This window comes from Trichosurus vulpecula, chromosome 1 (genome assembly GCF_011100635.1).
Source record: "Trichosurus vulpecula isolate mTriVul1 chromosome 1, mTriVul1.pri, whole genome shotgun sequence".
Classification (NCBI taxonomy): Eukaryota; Metazoa; Chordata; class Mammalia; order Diprotodontia; family Phalangeridae; genus Trichosurus; species Trichosurus vulpecula.
Genome location: NC_050573.1, coordinates 172,911,811 through 172,930,987, shown reverse-complemented (window position 1 = coordinate 172,930,987; position 19,177 = coordinate 172,911,811). Strand labels below are relative to the sequence as shown.

At 40.2% G+C, this 19,177-nt stretch overlaps 1 protein-coding gene across 2 annotated transcripts in view; it reads left to right on the top strand.

Annotated features, from left to right (window-relative positions):
• Positions 1-14,091, top strand: part of SSR1 (signal sequence receptor subunit 1) — a 46,343-nt gene extending 32,252 nt beyond the window's left edge. The window contains exons 9-10 of one of the 2 annotated variants that reach the window (XM_036755393.1): positions 2,872-2,991; positions 12,184-14,091. In XM_036755393.1, the coding sequence (XP_036611288.1) occupies positions 2,872-2,986 (115 nt within the window). In that variant the 3' untranslated portion in view covers positions 2,987-2,991; positions 12,184-14,091. The remainder of the gene's footprint in view (positions 1-2,871; positions 2,992-12,183) is intronic. The other variant, XM_036755384.1, reaches the window with a different exon arrangement.
• Positions 14,092-19,177: the final 5,086 nt, after the last annotated feature.

Below are 19,177 nucleotides of genomic sequence, written 5' to 3'. Positions count from 1 at the left end.
GCAGGCATGGATGGATTGCCATCAGCAATGCAAGTCTTCACATTCCATCCTCAAATTTACCCTTCCAAGCTTCCTCATTACTATGAAGGGCAATACCATTATTCTTCCAGTTGCCTGGATTCACAAGTGCAGTGTGATCATCGACTCCACTCTCATGCACTTATCCAGTCAGATGCCAAATGTTAATTTCTACCTCCTGGGTATCTCTCACAAGAGACCACTGTGGTCCACACAGCCACACCCTCATAGTTCAGGCCCTCGACATCTCTCACCTAGACTATTAAAATAGTCTCTCTATTGGTCTCCCTGCCTCAAGTCTCTCTTTTCCATCCACCACACAGCTGCCAAAATCATGTTCCTCAAGTGCAGTTCTATCCATGTCACTCCCTTTTAAGTTCCAGTGACTCCTTATTAGGGCAGCTAGATGGCCTGGAGTCAGGAAAACTCACTTTCCTGATTTCACATCTGGCCTCAGACACTTACAGGTTGTGTGAAGCGGGGCAGGTCTGTTACACCTGTTTGCCTCATCTGTTCCTTGCCTGTAAAATGACCTGGAGAAGAAAATGGTAAACTACTTCAGTGTTTTTGCCAAGAAAACCCCCAGTGGGGTCATGAAGGATTGGGCACAACTGAATAACAACAGAAACCTTATTAACTCTAGGATCAAATATTAATTTCACCCTTTTTAATTTACATTTTTGTATAAGTTATATAATGTACACAAATAGTACAGTAGTAGCTGTACATAATTTATAAGTAAACATACATACATTGGGGTATATGCTCAAAAATTTTTACTGATGGAGTGAATGATCAAAATAGTTTGGAGACCACCCACTGCTCTAGAGTTTCAAATGAGAGAGTGGGAAACATTCACATTTGTGTTACAGATTTTTAATAAAAAAAATTTTTAAAGAATAGTCTTGAAAACTTGAAGATTTTAATTTCTAACAATGGAATATGCTTTAGCCTGACTACTAAATTTTAATCGCTAACAGAACAAGTAATATTTAAAGTAGATCAATGGATCATTTGGGTTTTGTAGTCAGGATTCATGATTTTCTGGTCTGTATAATGTAAGAATAATCTCCTACAATAGTTATTACTATAGTTGCAGGTAGTTTTTCTTTGGTACTAAAAGCACCTTGAATCCATAGACTACATCTGGAACATTCCTGATATGCTTAGAGGAAACTGGCATCCATTTAACTTTGGAGTTGGGGAGCTTTTCATCTTGGTACTGAAAATAATAATCATTAGTGGAATAATTTTACTTCATGGTAATAAAAGTCACTATGAGTAACTAAATACAAGATGGCTTTTTATAGATTTCCTATGCTGTAATAGTCTTATAAGCAGTCATCTTGACTACTAAATACATTATACAATAAGAGAAAATTAATCCACTGACATAAAATCATTCCATAGCAAATAATGTATCTGCTATATCATTTGGGGATCTAGATAAGTAGCTCCTTCTGTGCTGAGCTGAAATTCTAAGTATTTCTTGCCATACTGGTGACCTTTTAAGAAAAACAAAATTAAAGTTATGCAAAATAAAATAATGCTTTAAATAAATGAAATTTTTTTTAAAACTACATAGTAGTAATTTTTTGTAAAGTAGTTGGCTTCATTCTATGATAAACAACTGAAGTTTTCTAAGGCTATAGCATTTTCCCACATTTGGGGGATGCAAAAGAAACATGAAAGACACAGATAGATCCATTGAATTTAAATTGCACCTGGGCCCTGTCCAGCCAGGAAACATCTCACAGAAATGCTAAAGCCAAATTGCTCCACAACTCAGTACTAAATACAGTAGATGACCAGTGCTTGATAGCACTCTTGTTTTCTGGCCCTAATGACATTACTTAAGCCTCAAAATAAAAAAAAAAATTAAAAAACACAGCCTTCCATGTAGTCTCAGTGAAAGAATGAACAAATGTTTGGGGTTTTTTTTTAAAGAATTTTTAAAAATTTATTTTTGGTTTTCAACATTTACTTCCACAAGATTTTGAGTTCCAAATTTTCTCCTCATCTCTCCCCTCTCCCTACCCCAAGATGACGTGCATTCTAATTACCCCCTCCCCCAATCTGCCCTCCCTTCACAAATACTGTTTTTTAACATTTACAGTATTTTACCTTCTGTACATGATGGCTTGATTTGCAAAACCATCCACCAAATTGAAGCAACTAAATGAGCCATCAAATGGCACACAGTGGTGTCCTTCAAGCAATATTGGGTGCTCACTATCCAGAGCATGAATAAGATGAGATGAAAGGGCCACCAATGAAAGCATTCAGGTGTAGCAGTTCATCTCTAAGCATTGCTTGGGAACTAAGAAAAATGTGCTTACTCTCTGATTCTGCAGCCTATGCAAAAGATGTATCACCACCTAGGAATTCCACATGTAGCTTGAGAACCATTTGCCTACATTCATCTTTTCTGTTTCAACCACCAGTATTGGTCCATCTCTGCACAAATTCTCCAAATAGTCCAAATTCAGGTTTTAAGAATCTTAGAGCAGAACTAGTGTTGCTCCAAATCCTGGGGACCCAAAGTTGTAGTGGGCATGTTGTGCTCTCTGGTGTACTGTGCAACACTGGTTCATTAAAGAGCTGGCATTTATAGATGACTTTAAAATTGATCAAGTGCTTTACACACATCTCATTTGATCCTCACTACATCCCTATGAGGTAGATGTCCTGTCATTATCCTGATGTAATAGATAAGGAAACAGGCTCAATGAGGTTGTGACTTGCCTAGAGTCACGCAACTAGTAAGTATCTGAGGTGGGATTTGAACCCAATTCTTCCTCCAAGTCCAATGTTCTATCCACTACGCCACCTTTATGCTTTCTTATTTCACAGAATGAACAAAACGTCCCCAGGGCCGCCTCTCCGAGTTGCCAAAAACAGAAAAAGCAAAACAAAACTGGTGACCTCAGAAGATAAGAATGACTCCAGGAACCATCCTGTTCTATAGCAAAGGTAACTAAGAAAACAGTTCCCTCCTCTAGATTCTCTCTACCAAACCATAGGATCCGTACTCCAGTTAATTCTTGTTTGCCCCAGCAAAATGTGAACACACAAAATGTGACCAGAATTCATGGAAAGGATGCTCTTGATAAGACGATCTCGAATCTCATCCAGTACAAGTAAATTATTTTTGTTTCCTCAGCCTAGCATCAGGGTTAGGGTGACAGCCATAGAACCAGCAATAACTGTGTGGGATCAAGTCTCATTTCAGATGCGGACTGGCTGTGTGACTCTGGGCAAGTCATTTAACCTCTCATTGCCCCAGGCAACTCTCTAAGAGTATAAATTGCAGAGTAGTAGCTGATCTGCCTTGGTAGAAGGGGGAGTTTCCTCAACAAGAGCTCAATATCAATTAACTTGACAGATCCAGTACAAAAATAAACTATTCATACCAGAAGATAAAGTAGAAATGTTAATGCTATAAGAAACGCAGCTTTTGAAACAATCTGGACTCTAGTAGACCACTTGTTAAAAACCTCTTTTACTTACCTAGCTTGGTTTAAATTATCCCACCCATCAAATCAACCTTTCTCCAGATAACGTGACCCAAATATTAATATGTAAATATATAGATATATGAATACACAAAAGATGTATAACTTAAGAATCGTAAAGCCTCAGTTTTTTTTTTCTTACCAGACTTAAGCTCATAGAATTGGAAGGAACCTTAGAGATCATCTAGTTCAACCTCCCACTCAGTGAAGGAATACATGTGACAACATTCCTTAAAGCCTCTCTTTGAATAGTTCCTTATCCCATGAGTCGTCCCATTTAATTTTTGGACAGCTCAAATCATTAAACATTTCTTCCTTATATTTAACTGAGATTGGCCTCCCTGTAAATTCTTTCTATGGGTCCTAATTCTGTTTTTTGGAAACACTTAGAATAAGTTCACTCTTCCACATGACAGCTTTTCAAATACATTTGAAGACAAAGATATGTACTCCCACCCCCATCATCTTTTTTTTCCAGATACAGTGGCAAGGATGGGGTGGGAGGGGGTAGTGGTAAGACCCAATTGTAACTGTACCTATGTACCAAAATTAATACCAAAGGGTAGTTTTTCTCAAGTGAAAATACATTTGATGAGATGGTCCTTTTCCATGCATTCATAACTTTCAAGAATGAAGGAAGCCAAGGATGAATCTACTATTATTTTTTTTTCTCCTTCTCATATTCAACAAGTACCATATTTGTTTGTTAGGTTTTTTTTTTAAACAGCTCCCCACCACCACCTTAATATGAGATCTCTTTGAAAGGAAATATATGTAGATATATTTTAATATGTTTACAAAAATATGTATAATCACACACTGAAAAGTACATTAAATAACCGTATAAAATGTATTTACTGTGGATTTTTATTACATTTTAAAAATGCAAATAAAGATGTTTTATTCATCTTTATCATTGCTGCTTGTCTCTGTCACTTGTCGTTATTCTCTTCCTCCCTGTCTTTCCACAATATGTCATCTTCCTCACCATTGCCATTTTTAAGCAATGGATCACAAGTTAGGAGTTAGTATTTCATGTGTAGTTAAAATCTGCTTTTATAGGATGTCTGCCCATGACTTTTTAATTTTTTCACCAATTGTCAAGATGTGACATCCCTCCAACAAAAGCTCTTATGAAGTCTGCCTTTGAAGGGCACGTAGCTGTCATACCATTCCATGTAGACAACAATTTTATCTGATCATGATGATTCAAGTCTTTTTAGCTGAGGGGTTTGCATTTCCTTTAAATAAACCTCAGATCTAGCACTGCCCTTTTTTTAAGAAGAGCTTAGGGCCTTAGGGCCTATGACTGATAACCAGTTGGCCATTCAGTCTCTTTGTCCACCTTCTTTTTGGGTATCTCATAATCACTCTTTTGGAGAATGTTTCTCTTAGAAGCATTTTTTTTTTCACCTCATTGGCAGCTTTCAGCCATCAGCCAGTACATTTCTGTAAGGCACTTTTTTTCTGTTTTTAATGGCTGTGTTTTCACAAAATGGACTTCCACATCTCTTTCATAGTTGTGTTGCCCAGGATACTGGAAAGCAAGGGTCTTTCATCAGGATTTCTGATTTGGTTAAGATAACGGGGCTAGGGGGGAGGAGGAGAGGGAGGAAGAGTTGGTCTGGATCTGTGATTCCATAAGTGTAGGGAACAAATACTAAAACTCCTTCCCCTATTGCAAATCAGCAATTTATCTGCAACTTCTAGTCTGAGTTGCCTTGAGACACTGAGAGTAACTTATCCATGGCCATGTAGCTGGTACATGTTATAGGCAGAACTTGAAGTCACCTAGATCTTCAAAGTCTGGCCTTCTATCCATTATGCCAGGCTGCCTCTCTAATGCTGAAGTGATATTTGTATATTTTCTAATGGCCAAGGAGTTGGTAGTCTACACTCTTCTCCTTAGAACTGGGTGGTAATTGATAATTTCCTGCACCTAAATGTAGGACTTCTTTGCAGATCTCTAGCACCATCCAATGCATTCAGTCACTTTCAGCTGGATTTTGCAGTTCCTAAGGCTGTCAGTTGAATGACTACAGGCTGACCACCATTCCATTTTGTCTTAGTTGTTTTACAACAAAAAATACATACTTATTAACCTTAGAAATGGCATTCTGAATTTTTTTTCTTCTCATGTGTCCAGTGACATTCATTCTTTTCATTTATACTTTCTTCTTCCCTGCTGTTGGCAGTTAAAGTATAATTGATAACTGCTTTTAAAATTTCATATTCATAATTGTATCTTAACACGCTAATCCTCCTTCCAGACAGATTCCCCCTTCCCCAGATATGGCTACCTCTAACCTCACAATAACTCACAGAGCAACCAGCAACACTGGTCCAGAGAGCTAAAGGTTCTTTTATGAAGACTACCAAACCTTCCAAGTTCCTTCTGGTTTTTGAGATTTTGTTTGAAATCACAATGTTTCTACCTGTGCCACAAAGAATGTGGTTCTACACTGCTCTCAGGTTTTATACAAGCCAAATTTGAGAAAAATGCATGGCATCTCTGTGGACTAATGTGATAATTGAGCTCCTGTCATATAGTAGGCACTGTGTATGTGTGGATTAGGGCCAAGTATGGAAAACAAAAGAAATACTTAATTCAGCTCGGAAAATGTTTTATTTAGCCCTTAACACATGCAAGACACTGAACTAAGCACTGAGGGTACAAAGATAAAAATGAAAAATAGCCCCTGCCCGTAAGGAGTGTGTGTTCTACTAAGGACATAAACAGATAAGTAAATTCTGGAGAATTTGTGAAGGGAAAAAGCACTAAGAACTGGGAACTCAGGAAAAGAGGGGGCACCTAAGTTGAACGTTGAAGGAACCCGAGGACCTGAGTAGAGGTGAGGAGGGAATGCATTCCAGGCATGGCAAATGGTAGTAAGTCAGTTTGGGTAAATAGAGGTCAAACGAAGGGAAATCTGCAAAGGTAGATGGATGGCCTGTTACAAAAGGTTCTAAACGTTACACTGAGCTGTTGGAAGTTTATCTTAGAGACAGTAGGGAGGCATTGGAGATTTTTCTGCAGGAGAGTGTCATAGTCAGACCTGCCTTTTAGGGATATCAAGTGTGGATGAAGAGACAAGAAACATGGTTATCCAGGTAAGAGGGGCCAGAGAATAGAAGGGATGCAAGGGATTTGGAGTTAAAATTTGATAAGATTTGGCCACCGATTTGATGGCTGAGGGAAAAAGAAAAATCAAGGCTGCCTCTAAGGTTGCGAACCTGGGAAAATGGAAAGATGATGATGTCCTCAACCAAAGTGAAGTTTGGAAAAAGAATGGCTTTATGAGGGATGATGTGTTCCATTTTATGTCGTGCTGAATTTGAGCGGCTGACAGGACACCCAGGTGGAGAGATGGTTGTTGTTGTTCATTCAGTCATGTCTGACTCTTCGTGACCCTGTTTGGGGTTTCCTTGGCAAAGATACTGGAGGATTGGCCATTTCCTTCTCCAGCTCATTTTACAGATGACAAAACTGAGGGAAACAGGTTAAGTGACTTGCCCAGGGTCACCTAGCTATTGTCTGAGGCCACATTTGAACTTGGGTCTTCCTGACTCCAGGTCTGGCACTCTATCTACCATGCCACCTGGCTGAGAATAGCAACTGGCATTTATATGGTGCTTTTTAAGGATTGCAGAGTTTTTACATGTCTGTTATCTCATTGGGCCCTCACAAAAACTATGTGAAATAAGTACTAGTTATTATAGATGAAGAAACTGAGGCTGAAAGCAGTTATGTAACTCATGCATTTCTGAGACTGGAATTGAAAGGGAGCCTTCCCTACCCCAAGCCCAGCACCTGGGTCCACTATACTGTGCTGCTTCTCCAGGAGGCAGATGGCCATAGATGACTAATGTTCAGGAGAGAGGTTAGGATTATATATATAGATTTCAGAATTATCTGCAAAGAGGTAACAGAACCTCTGGGAGCTGATCAAGCCACTAAGGGAGTGAGGAGGCTGTGGCACAGCTTTGGGAGACACTCATGCTTAGTGAACAGAAAATGGATAATGATCCAGCAGAGACTGAGCAGTCAGACAGGAAGGAAGAGAATCAGAAAAGATTGTGCAACAGGAGTGGATGGCAAACTGTCAAAAGCGGCAGATTAATGAAGAGGATGAGCACTGAGAAAAGACCTTTGGATTTAGCAGCTTGCTAGACATTGCTAACCCAGGTGACAGCAGTTTCAGTTAAATGAAGAAATCAGAGGCCACAGTGCAAAGGGGTTGAGAAGTTTCAGTGAGGAAATAAAGCAGCAAGTTTGGACACCTCTGTCTAGAAGTGTGGCTGAGAAGGGGAAAGCTTGAGGGAATGGTAGGTTCAAGTGGTTTTTAGGGAGGAGAAAAGACCTGGGCATGATTATAGACAGCAAGGAAGGAGTCAGTGCATAAGAAGAGATTAAAGATGAGGATGGAGGAATACTCCAAGGGAACAGATAGGAGGGTCAGCCTTGACAAAGAGAAGGATCACCTCTTCCTCAAATCATTAATTTTGGAGGGACCCTAAGGGTCATCAAATCAGAGGTGTCAAACTCTCCAGCACTACCCTAACCAGATTAAATGTAACTGGGAAATATTTAACAAAAGAAATAAAAGTACAGTACAATCCCTTATCTAATGTTAATTTGTAGCTTTCTAAATCAATATGCTATGTCCTCTCCATTTGAATTTGACACCAGTGATTTATCTAACCCCTGTATTTAATAGACAAGGAAACCGAGTCCCATAGAGGTTAAATAACTTATCTAATGTCACCTGGAAGTAAGTGGTAGAGGCAGATTCTGGTCCTAGGTCCTCTTATTGCCAACCCAGCACTACATCATGAAAGAATGAGAGATGGTGAGGGGATTTCATGTATGGAATAGGGAACAGAGAGCACTCAAATGGAATACCTCTTTTCTCAGGAAAGTAGGGATCAAAGCCTACCACTTGAAAAAGAGACCAGGAAGAAGGTGCGATTTAAGTGCCATGAAGAGAAAAACTGTTCGGAAGGTTGTTGAGAGTAAATCAGGGAAGAATGATAGGATTGATTCATTTCAGTGACTGTACAGTTGAGATTAGATAAATTTGTAGTGCCCCCACTACATCACTAGAATAGGATTAGAAAGGCAGGCAGATAGTGGAAGGACAACCAGGGTGGGTGTTTAGCAAGATGTGAGCAGGAATAGGATGGTTATTCAAGGGATTCTAAGGAATAAGATAGGATCAAGACAATGAAGAGAGTCAAGTGAAGCCAGAGCAGCAGTGATTGACTGGAAGAAGAGAATGGATGGGGTGAAAGATCTGGAGCTAGTGGTGAGGAAGAGAAATAGGCCTAGGAGTGAGGCAGAGTGAGAGATGAAAGGCTCGGAACTTCACAGAGAAAGATATTTAAGAGGTCAAGATCACAGAGACATTCATGCTCTTCATGAGTGAGATCTAAAATGTGGCCATCTCTAGGTGTGGCTGAGATGGAGTGAAGGCACAGGTCTTAGGTGTTAGGAAGTTGATGTGCTGGGAGGCCAGGGTGTTGAAGTGGATCTCTGGGCGTGGATAATGACAGGGATTAGGAGCGGCGGAGGAGACAAAGACTGTGAGCCAGGTATTGAACTCTTTGAGAAAAGTAGGTGGATGACCTGAAAAGCTATAGTTGCCTGCATCAATCTGGACAGGCAACATAGACTGATGGAGTGACCCTCAGAGGAGAAAAGTGTGCTGAGGGATTTCTACAGAAGGATGACTTGGAAGTTTCAATGAGGAAGACGAAGGGAAAGACAGAAAGAAACCTGTTACTATAAGTAACAGGTTATAGGAAATTTGCATAGAAATGACCTCATATTAATGTGTACTGGATTGTTGAAGAGTCCTAAAATTTAACATATTCCTGGAATGTAGTAGGTACTTATTAAGTGTTCTTTGGTTGATTGATTTAGAAACTTCTCAGGATTAGTTGCCAAAGGTGCCGCTGTACCTAGCATCTGAATTTGTCTCTACCTAAGTAATGAGACTCTCTATATTAACAGATTTCACTTTTTTTGCTCTTGTATTATTTATACAGATTAATTTTTAAATGTTTCTTTAAACTTCACATTTTTTAGAATCAGACAAATTTAAGAGTAAGATGAATGGTTTGGGCCCCAAGTCCCAGAAATACTGAGTAAAAAAAAATCTTACTTGGTTTAAATTCAATATTTATTATATTCAAGGCCTTGTGCTAGACACAGAAATACAAAGTTGAATACACAACAGTTCCTGTCATCATGGAGTTTACAGTCAAGTAGGAGAGATTAGAAAAATACACAAACATACTATGAAATAGGATGTACACAGAAGAGACTCAACATGCTAAAAGAGACCTAAAGATAGAGAACATTTGGCTGGAGCAATCAAGCAGGGAAAGCCACATAGAAGAGGCTGGCATTAGAACTGAGACTTAAAGAATGAGCAGGATTTTCAACAGACAGAGATGGAAAGGAGTACATTTTCCAGGGATAAGGGAAAGAGTAATCGAATGCCTGGAGGAAGAAAAGAACAGATCTAGTTCCAGAGAAGGAAAAGTAGTTCTGTTTAGTAGTATTGTAGACTGTGTCTTCTATGATACTAGGTGTGAGATGACCTAATCACATCACCGCCTCCACTCCCAACTCCCTACTCAATAAACTCCTGCAGCTTCCTGTTAACTCCGGGATTAAATACAAAATATTCTCTTTGGCATTCAAAGCCCTTCATAACCTAGCCCCCTCCTACCTTTCCAGTCTTTCTGTACTTTACTTCCTGACACATATTCTTCAATCTAGTGAAACTGGCCACCAGGCTGTTCGATGAACAAGACACTTCATCCCTCAGCACTGGGCATTTTCTCTGGCTGTCCCTCATGCCTGGAACACTCCTTCCTCATCTCTGCCTCTTGCATTTCTTAGCTTCCTTAAAGTCTCAGCTAAGATCCTTTCTTTTACAGGAAGCCTTTCCCAGCCCCTTTTAATTGTAATACCTTCCTTCTCTTACTTCCTGTTTATCCTGTATATAGCTTGCTTTGTATATATTTCTTTGTATGTTGTCTCTTTTATTATACAGTGGGCTCCTCAAGGGCAAGGATTGTCTTTTGCCACTTTTTGTATCCCCAGTTTCTTAGCACAGTGCCTGGCACAGAGTAGTCATTTAATAAATACTTTTTGATTGATTGATATGACTTTTAAGACGTTGCTTATAAAGTTTTGGATATGAAAATAAATAGATCACCTAAAATTCAACATTTCCTTCCCTCATCTCTACCACAGGCAGGGCCATCTGGGTGGCACAGTGGATAGAGCTCTAGGCCTAGAGTGAGGAAGACCCGCATTCAAAGTTGGCTTCAGACACTTACTAGTTGTGTAATTCTGGGCAAGTCCCTTCAGTTTTTTCACCTGTAAAATGAAGATGATAACAGCATCCCACATCCCAGTGTTATTTTGAGGATAAAATGAGAGAATACATGTATACCAACCAGAACAGTGCCTGGCGCACAGACGATCAACAAATGCTTGTCTCCTCTCTCCTCTTACGCTGAATTGTTTAAAAGCATGACTTAAAAACACACGGTCACTGTAATATTTAGTTGCCTTTTGTATCTCTTAGGCTTAGATGCATTTTGGTTATTCTGCTTGTTGGTCATCCTTCAAGAAGCATTTCTTAAATGCCTGGTATGTGCCAGGCACTGTGCCAACCACTGGGGATTTATTAAAAAAAGCAAAAACAATCCCTTCTCTCAAGGAATGTATATTCCAGTGGGGGAAACAACATAGATAAATCAGAACATAAAGATAAATACAGAAGAGAGGAAAGGTACTCTTAGGAGGGAAGAGAATAAACATTTATATGGTGCCTATCCTATGCCAGGCATTGTGCTAAACCCTTTACAAACAATATCTCATTTGAGCGTCACAACAACCTCACAAGGTAGGTATCCCCATTTAGTATCTCCATTGTTACAGTAGAGGAAACTGAGGCAGGCAGTGATTTGCCCAAGGTCACACAGCTAGTAAGTGAGGCTGGATTTGAACTTGGGTTTTCCTGACTCCAAGCCCAGAACTCAATCCATTGTGCCACCTAGCTGCCCCAAGATGTGATGGCACGAGTATCTGGGGGGAGGACCAGGAAAGGCCTCTTGGGGGTTGTGTCTCTTGAGATGAGTCTTAAAGGAAGCAAGAGATTCTAACAGTTGGAGGTTGGGAGGGAGAACATCCCATGCATGGGGAACTATTGTAAAGACAGGAGATAAAACTTGTACCAGGCAAAAACCACCTTGCATCTAAAAGTTGGGGTAATTGATCCTTTTGGAGGAGAGAAAGCAATTGATGCTAATAGGTAAAATGAAGTTGAGGTTATCCATAGTAAACTCTGCCTTTCATTGATCTTCAGTGTGCTTCAGAACCTTCCATACTAAGATGAAATATTTTCAGGTAGTCCCGTCATTTTTCTACATAGGAGGTTTATATGGGCACTGTTTTATGTGAAATGTTTTATTTTTAAACCTTCATAAATGAATCACATACACCAAGCCTCTAGTCTGATTTTACCTTTTCCTACCAGCATGTATTGCACATACTGGCAGGAAAGTGATTTATTTTTTCATGGTTTCTTTAAGGCTTTTGATACAGCACTCTTTCCTTTTGTTTTTTCAGACTCACAAGGAGGAGATGCACTGATGTAATCAGACCTCTCTTGCAACTGTACCACCTTAAGGGATCCAGGTGTAAGGGCAATTCTCTCCAGGTGAACTTGCTACAAGTAGAGATAGAGAGCAGTGGTTGGGGTGACCAGAGGACAGAATATGCTTTTCTCCTCTGTTATGCTATTCCATGAACTTACTACAGTGGTACCAACATGCTGAACTGGATCACCATCTAGGATGATCATCCCTAGGGTATTCCTCTGTAATTCACAGTCTGGGGTTTATGAAGAATAAGCATCGTACCTCGTTTACAGATGGAGGTGTCTTGAGGACACACTTCACTTTGTCAGCCAGCAAGCAGGGTGGTGGTCACTGTCAGATACTATTTTATGGTTTTACCATATTACTTTATGGTTTGTGTAACATAACTTGTAGGTTCCCTAAGTCCTTTTGTTTCTTAACTCAGTTACAGCCCTCAGGGAGACAAATGGCCCCTTACCAAGTAAGCTGGCCCATTCAATGTTGCAATATGAACCTTAGCAAGAAACCAGTTCCATCCTGGGAAATATTCAAGAACTTATGTCTTAGGAGGTTTGTCAATTTAAACATAACTTATATGGAGAAAGACTGTAAGACCTAAGTTGAGTAATGTTTCATGCAATGCACATTATGATATGCTGTCAAAATAAGAGTGGGTAGCTTCAGGATTAGGTTTTTACTTTATGACTCTTCTCCTGAGATCCAGTGTTGGTATGCTACCACTCTGAAAGGGCTCTTTGCTGTTCTCTCCAGCTAAGATTGATGCATGTATAGATAGAGAACAGGGAATGGGAGCACCAGATGACAGAAGCCTTTTCTCCTCTGGTCTGCTATAAAATGAATACCCTCGGTAGCATCCAGCCACCCTAAGGAAAACACCACACACAGGTTATCCTTAGATCCTAAGTGACAAACAGGATTTAGATTTGACTATCTCACCATCCTTGTCCACCTCCTCCAAGCTCTCCAGTGACTCAGATCACAGTCCATCCATGTCTGCCCATCCTATGCAACACCTCTCCACATCCCACTGAAAACCTGCTACAAGCAAGCCCACTTGACATGCTAGGAGCTTTCCTTAAATTCTTGTCCCTAAGAGGGTACTAGTCAAGTATGTGGGCTGTCTAGAGGTTATCCCCTGCTCTCTTCACATGGCCAGCCTGTCTTCTTTGTAAATAATTCTCTGGTAATGTTCTCTATGCCCCTTCCCCTCCACATCCAGACTGTTTCAAAGTGCCCCATGCAGAGCAAAGCGGGGTATTCAATGTTTATCTTCCCCCAATCTGAAGGAGGAAGTTCCTGGTGAGTCTCCACCATTCTGCCAGAATTCATTTACACGGGCTAAAACTTCCACCAAAGCAAGCTAGGTAGAATGCTGTGACTATGGGCCATTTGTCAGAATTCTTAGTGACAATGAGCTGCTGCCATTGCTCCTCTTGAACAAAAGAAGAAAAAAAAGAAAAGAAAAAACAACAGGTTTCCCCACGGGCCATTTGGTAAAATGCCACATTCTCTTGAGATCAGTACAATCATGCCAGCATCTTAGGTACAATCGCTACCTACATCTGAAAGGTTAAAAGACTATAGGATTAAATAACATTCATTTTATACCTTCATAAACCTTGTTTCTTTTAAATGGGAGAAAATGAGCTGTATTTCTGGTCAAAAGCTTTTATTTCACAGCTATATTGTACACATTAAATGTTGCCCATTGCCATTTTATCCTCTAAATCATTTTTTTTTCCCATTGCAACAATATCTAAAAAAGAAAAAAGCTGATCTTTTTGTTATACTGTCTCCCATTGCCCATACCACCTTAGTACTGTGCCACATGTTAAAGATCTTCGTCCTCAGAAATCACTTCAAAATAAAGTTGATATTCTAACTTTTTGACCATTATGTGGCTACTCTAAAAAGTAATTTAATTTCTGTAAAGGCTAGTTTGTATGCCATGTACTGTATTTACAAACCTGGTCTTTCATTATCATCTTTTTTTTTTTGGATCCATAGTTTCATCTGTAGGGGAGCGCTTCTGCCAATGCAGATCAGTAATGCCTCTGAAATTTAATAATCTTAGTTGCCTAGAACACTTAGAAGCAGCTAGGTGGCTCAGTGGATAAGGTGCTAGAGTCAGTCAGGAATATCTGAGTTCAAATGTGGCCCTAGACACTTATTAGCTGCATGACCCTGGGCAAGTCACTTAACTTCTGTCTCAGTTTCCTCATCTGTAAGATGGGGACTATAATAAGGTTGTTGTGAGGATCAAATGAGATAATACTTATAAAGCACTTAGCACAGTGCTTACAACATAGTGTTCGTTCCCTTCCCCAAGTGACTTGCCCATGGTCATTCAGCCAGTATGTATAGAGGCAGGATTTGAACCCAGCCCTTCCAGACTCCAAGACCAGTCCAGTCCTCTGCTCACTTTGCCACATTATGTCTCACAGTATCCTGTGCAGAATGAAAACAAGGGTCCACTTGAACATTACAAAGTGTACTACCAAGGACTGTTTTGTTCTCAAGTAACCAGGAAGCCTCCAAGGAGGTCAAAGCATTTGGCCGTCACCTTCTTTCACCTCCTTCAAGTACACAGCAGTAGGATAGTGAAGTCTGATTTTACAGATGGCGAAAGGAGGCCCAAAGTTGAAAAGAATTGCATAAGGTTATCCCACAAATCAACATTACAATCAGAAAGAGAAGCCAGGGCACAGAGCTGGGGGAATAGTCATCTTTTAAAAAGCAGGCAGGAACCTTGAGTATAAGCTAGTGACAACAGTTCTAGCAAGAAGGCTTGCGTCGCAAGAACACCAGACAGCTGGCTACCAAATGATGATTTTCTTGGTCACAGAGACTTATAAAAGCAGGTTGCTCAGTCATTGTCATCTGCATCAGTACCAACACTATTGAAAAAATGCATCCTTCAAATACTGAAATATACGTTTTACAGATATTATTCCTTTACTTAATGGTATCTTTGCCAATGAACAAAAGCCCATTTTCTCTCCCCCACCCCACCAAAAAAAAAAACCCAAAAACCAAACCTCTGTAACAAACAGGCATTTTCAAACAAAACAAATTCCTGAATCAGCTATATGCCAAAATATGTGTGTCTCAGACTGCACTGCACCCTGAGTCTGTCATGTCTCTGTGAAGAGATGGGTGGCCTTCTTCATCATGAGTCCTCCAGCTTATTTTTATTCCTCACAACAACCGTGTGGTACAATAGTGAAAGTATTATTAATTATCTCAGTTTTTCAGGCTCAGAGAGTTTCCGTGACTTACCCACAGTCACACAGGAAAAAACACAAACAGGACTTCAGCCCAGATCTCCTAAAGAAAAATCGAGTCCACTTTCTATCACTAGTCAGTGGTGGTCCAAAACAATAACTCCTGTTTAGAAGTACTCTGTAAACCTCAAGGTACTCTCCTCACACCAATCTTTGGTCACAGGCAAGAGTATAAACATTCCCACTCATAGACAGGCTCACAGAGACTAAGCAAGGCACCCAAGATAAATCTGCTATTAAGTGCCCCCCAAACAATGGGCGATGACAGTGGCTGCCACTGAGGACTGTAGAGAGAGACAGATCTACTTGAATACTAGTCAGGAGGTGTGAGGATGTTTGGGGAAGGGACTGTTGTGTCTAAGCTGGGAACAGTATTGTGTACCAAGAAAAAAAGAAGCGGGCAGAAGACCTATTGCTATCTCCCAATAAAGATAGATAAATAAATAAATAAATAATAAAGCTAGAATCAGAGTGAAAAGCACTGAGATATTCTGCCTGTCAAAATTAATTTTGATTCCATAAAAAAGGCTTAATGAATACTTGTGAAAGGGCAGAGTTTCAGAAGTAACTCTTGGGCCTTTTCAAATACCAGGTTTTACAAAACAGGATAGGGATTTTCTGTGCTTCCATTGGTATGAAGGACTCCCAAGTAAGGAAACTGCTACTAATACAAGGTGGCACCCCTTCTGATGGCCCTAGAGAGTCACTAGGAATTGGGAGGTTGAGTGGTTTGTGCAGCATCACCCCATCAGTATGTGTCAGAGACAGACTATGGTTCCACATCTTCTGGTCCTCAAGACTTAATGTCTAGCCGCTATTCCACACTGCCTCTTCAGGCTTTGAAATAATAGCTACTTAATGCAAAAAAGAATTTGTCGACTCGATTAATTTGTTACCTGATATGGCCAAACCTGTCATCAATTTTGAGATCCCGATCTGCCCTTCACTATCTCCTTCCCTTCTTCTAGTGGCAGCATTTGGTTCTCAACTGATGTCCCCTGTGTTGTTCACCCAGAAAGTCAAATGAGTGCTCTGGGCGCAGCAAGTATTGGATGCCTGTTCAAGTGCTTGGATTAAATCATATAAGAGAAGTATAATCTCCCAGATTCAGCCAGTCCCTCCTTGAGGCAAAGGATAACAGATCACATTTACATAGCGCTCTAAGGTGCTGTTGTTGTTGTTCTCTCCTATAAATAGGACCATAGATTTATAGCTAGAAGGGACTTTAGAAGCCATGTCCAACTCCCTCATTTTACAAGTGAGGAAACCGAGGCACGGGAAGGTAAGGTGATTTGTCCAATGTCACACAGGTACTCAGTGACAGAGTCAGGATTTGAACTCAGATCTTGTAGCCCTAAGTTCAACATGCTTTTCCATAACCTGTGATGCCTTTGATCCTCACAATAATCCTATGGGAGTAGGTCCCATAGGTGGTATTATCTCCATTTTATAGATGAGGAAAATAAAGGTCAGAGAGTATAATTCTCCCATAGCCACAAGGCTGCTGTTGGAGGTATACTCCAAGTCAACGACTCTTTCCACTAGACCATGTGCCATCCTTACAAGAAAGGCTGAACATCTGCCGTATCCCACTGGATTTCATGTTAAAAAAGACATTCTCAGCAAATTGGAACCTCCAAAAAGCTATTTGTGATTCCTTAGCAGGGCTTTCTTCTTACTGCCTTAAGATCTTAGGTCTATCCCTGAACTTCTCTCTGGTGTCAGTGAAGACTCAACACATGAAGATTTCTCAGGCCAGCATTCTCCCATCTCTTCCCTGAGTGTCCGTGCTTTCCTATGAACAAAGCTCCTCCTCACAGCAGATCACGCTAAGTGTTTGACTCCCCTCGGCTACAGATTGAAAAGAAGCAAGTGTGTCTATCTTTGGAAAACCTTCACCGAGCACTCACTGAACGTCAGGACTGGCTTGATTATTAATGTCTGTTCTGACATACAGTTCTCGTTGCAAAGGGCAAAGGGAAGGTGAAGAGGGAGCAGCACCAAATATAGAGACAGAAAAAGTCAGGTGTGTGTGTGTCACAGCAGATGCAAGCAAACCCTGAGCCCTTCTAAGGTTACTCTGGGAGGCAATACCAGAAATCAACAAAAGAGGGAGTCAGCTGCAAGTCTGAATGAACAGATCCAGCCCCACCTCCCTACCCGCCAGCTGCCTTCCTCTTTCCCCAAAATTCTCTACAAAATCACACATGGCTTTCTCTGCTTTACTCTCTGAAAACGAATAGAGCGCTTATCCTGGTGCTTAATCTTGCATTTGCATAACAACATACAGACACATTTTGGATCCAGATTAACAAATGGCATAAAAGTACTCGGGATTTAGGCTATAAAGTTGTGCATTCAACCCCAGAGAACTTCCTTGTCCTCTCAGGGCCTCAGCCACCTTCTCCGAAGAATAAATTGACCATCTCTAAGGTGCAGTGCAGGTCTAAATCCTACAAGTGATTCTGAATCGATGAATCTGAATGGCATATTATTGTATTCTCTCCCTCCTAACTACTTTCCCAGTCATGTTAATTTACTTTCCTTCATTCCTTTCTAGTCCAAATGACCTGTTAGTTGTTTTTTCCCTATGTGACAGTCTATCTTCCAGGTCCCACCTTTGCAATAAGTGGTTGTCTCCATCTGGAGTACACTCCTTCCTTAGCCTTATAAAAGGCCTGACTTTCTTCAAAGCCAAAATCAGGTTTCCCCTGGGACACCTGCCATTTCTAATCTTGCTCCCCACACACAGTCCCTAACACGCTCTTGAAAGCACCTTGTGTATATGCAAGGGTGTGTTGGAGCAAGCTCTAAATTCCTTTCAAGAGATGACTGTTAAATTTTCAGTGTGAGCAGAGATTAGCAATTTACAAATCAATTCAAATCTTGATTAACTATTGTGTTGATTGTTTAAACTTAATAAAGGGTTAATAATACAGATTAAACACTCCCCCACCCCCAGATCCTGGTTCTTTAACATTTGCTCTGTTGATCTGTATCCCAAAGAGATCATGAAAAAATGGAAGAGGACCCACATGTACAAAAATATTTATAGCAGCATTTTTTGTGATGGCAAAGAATTTGAAATTGAAGGGATGCCCATCAATTGGGGAATGGCTGAACAAGTTGTGGTATATGGATGTAATGGAATACTATTGTGCTATAAGAAATGATAAGCAGGTGGACCTCAGAAAAACCTGGAAAGACTTACATGAACTGATGCTTAGTGAAGTGAGCAGAACCAGGAGAACATTGTACACAGTAACAGCCACATTGTGCGATGACTGACTTTGATAGACTTAGCTCTTCTCAGCAATACAATGATCTAAGACAACTCCAAAAGACTCAGGATGGAAAATGCTTGTCCATGTCCAGAGAAAGAACCATGGAGTCTGAATGAAGACCAAAGCAGACTATTTTCTCCATTTTTTGTTTGTTTTTTCTTTCTCATCTTTTTTGCCTTTTGTTCAGATTTTTCTTTTACAACATGACTAATGTGGAAATGTGTTTAATATGATTGTACATGTTTAGCTTCTATCAGATTGCTTGCTGCCTTGTGGAGGGGGGAGGAAAAGAAGGGGATTTGGAACTTAAAATCTAATAAAAGCAAATGTTGAAAACTATCTTTACAAGTAATTGGAAAAAATAAAATACTATTAATTGGGGAGAGGGGGCAGG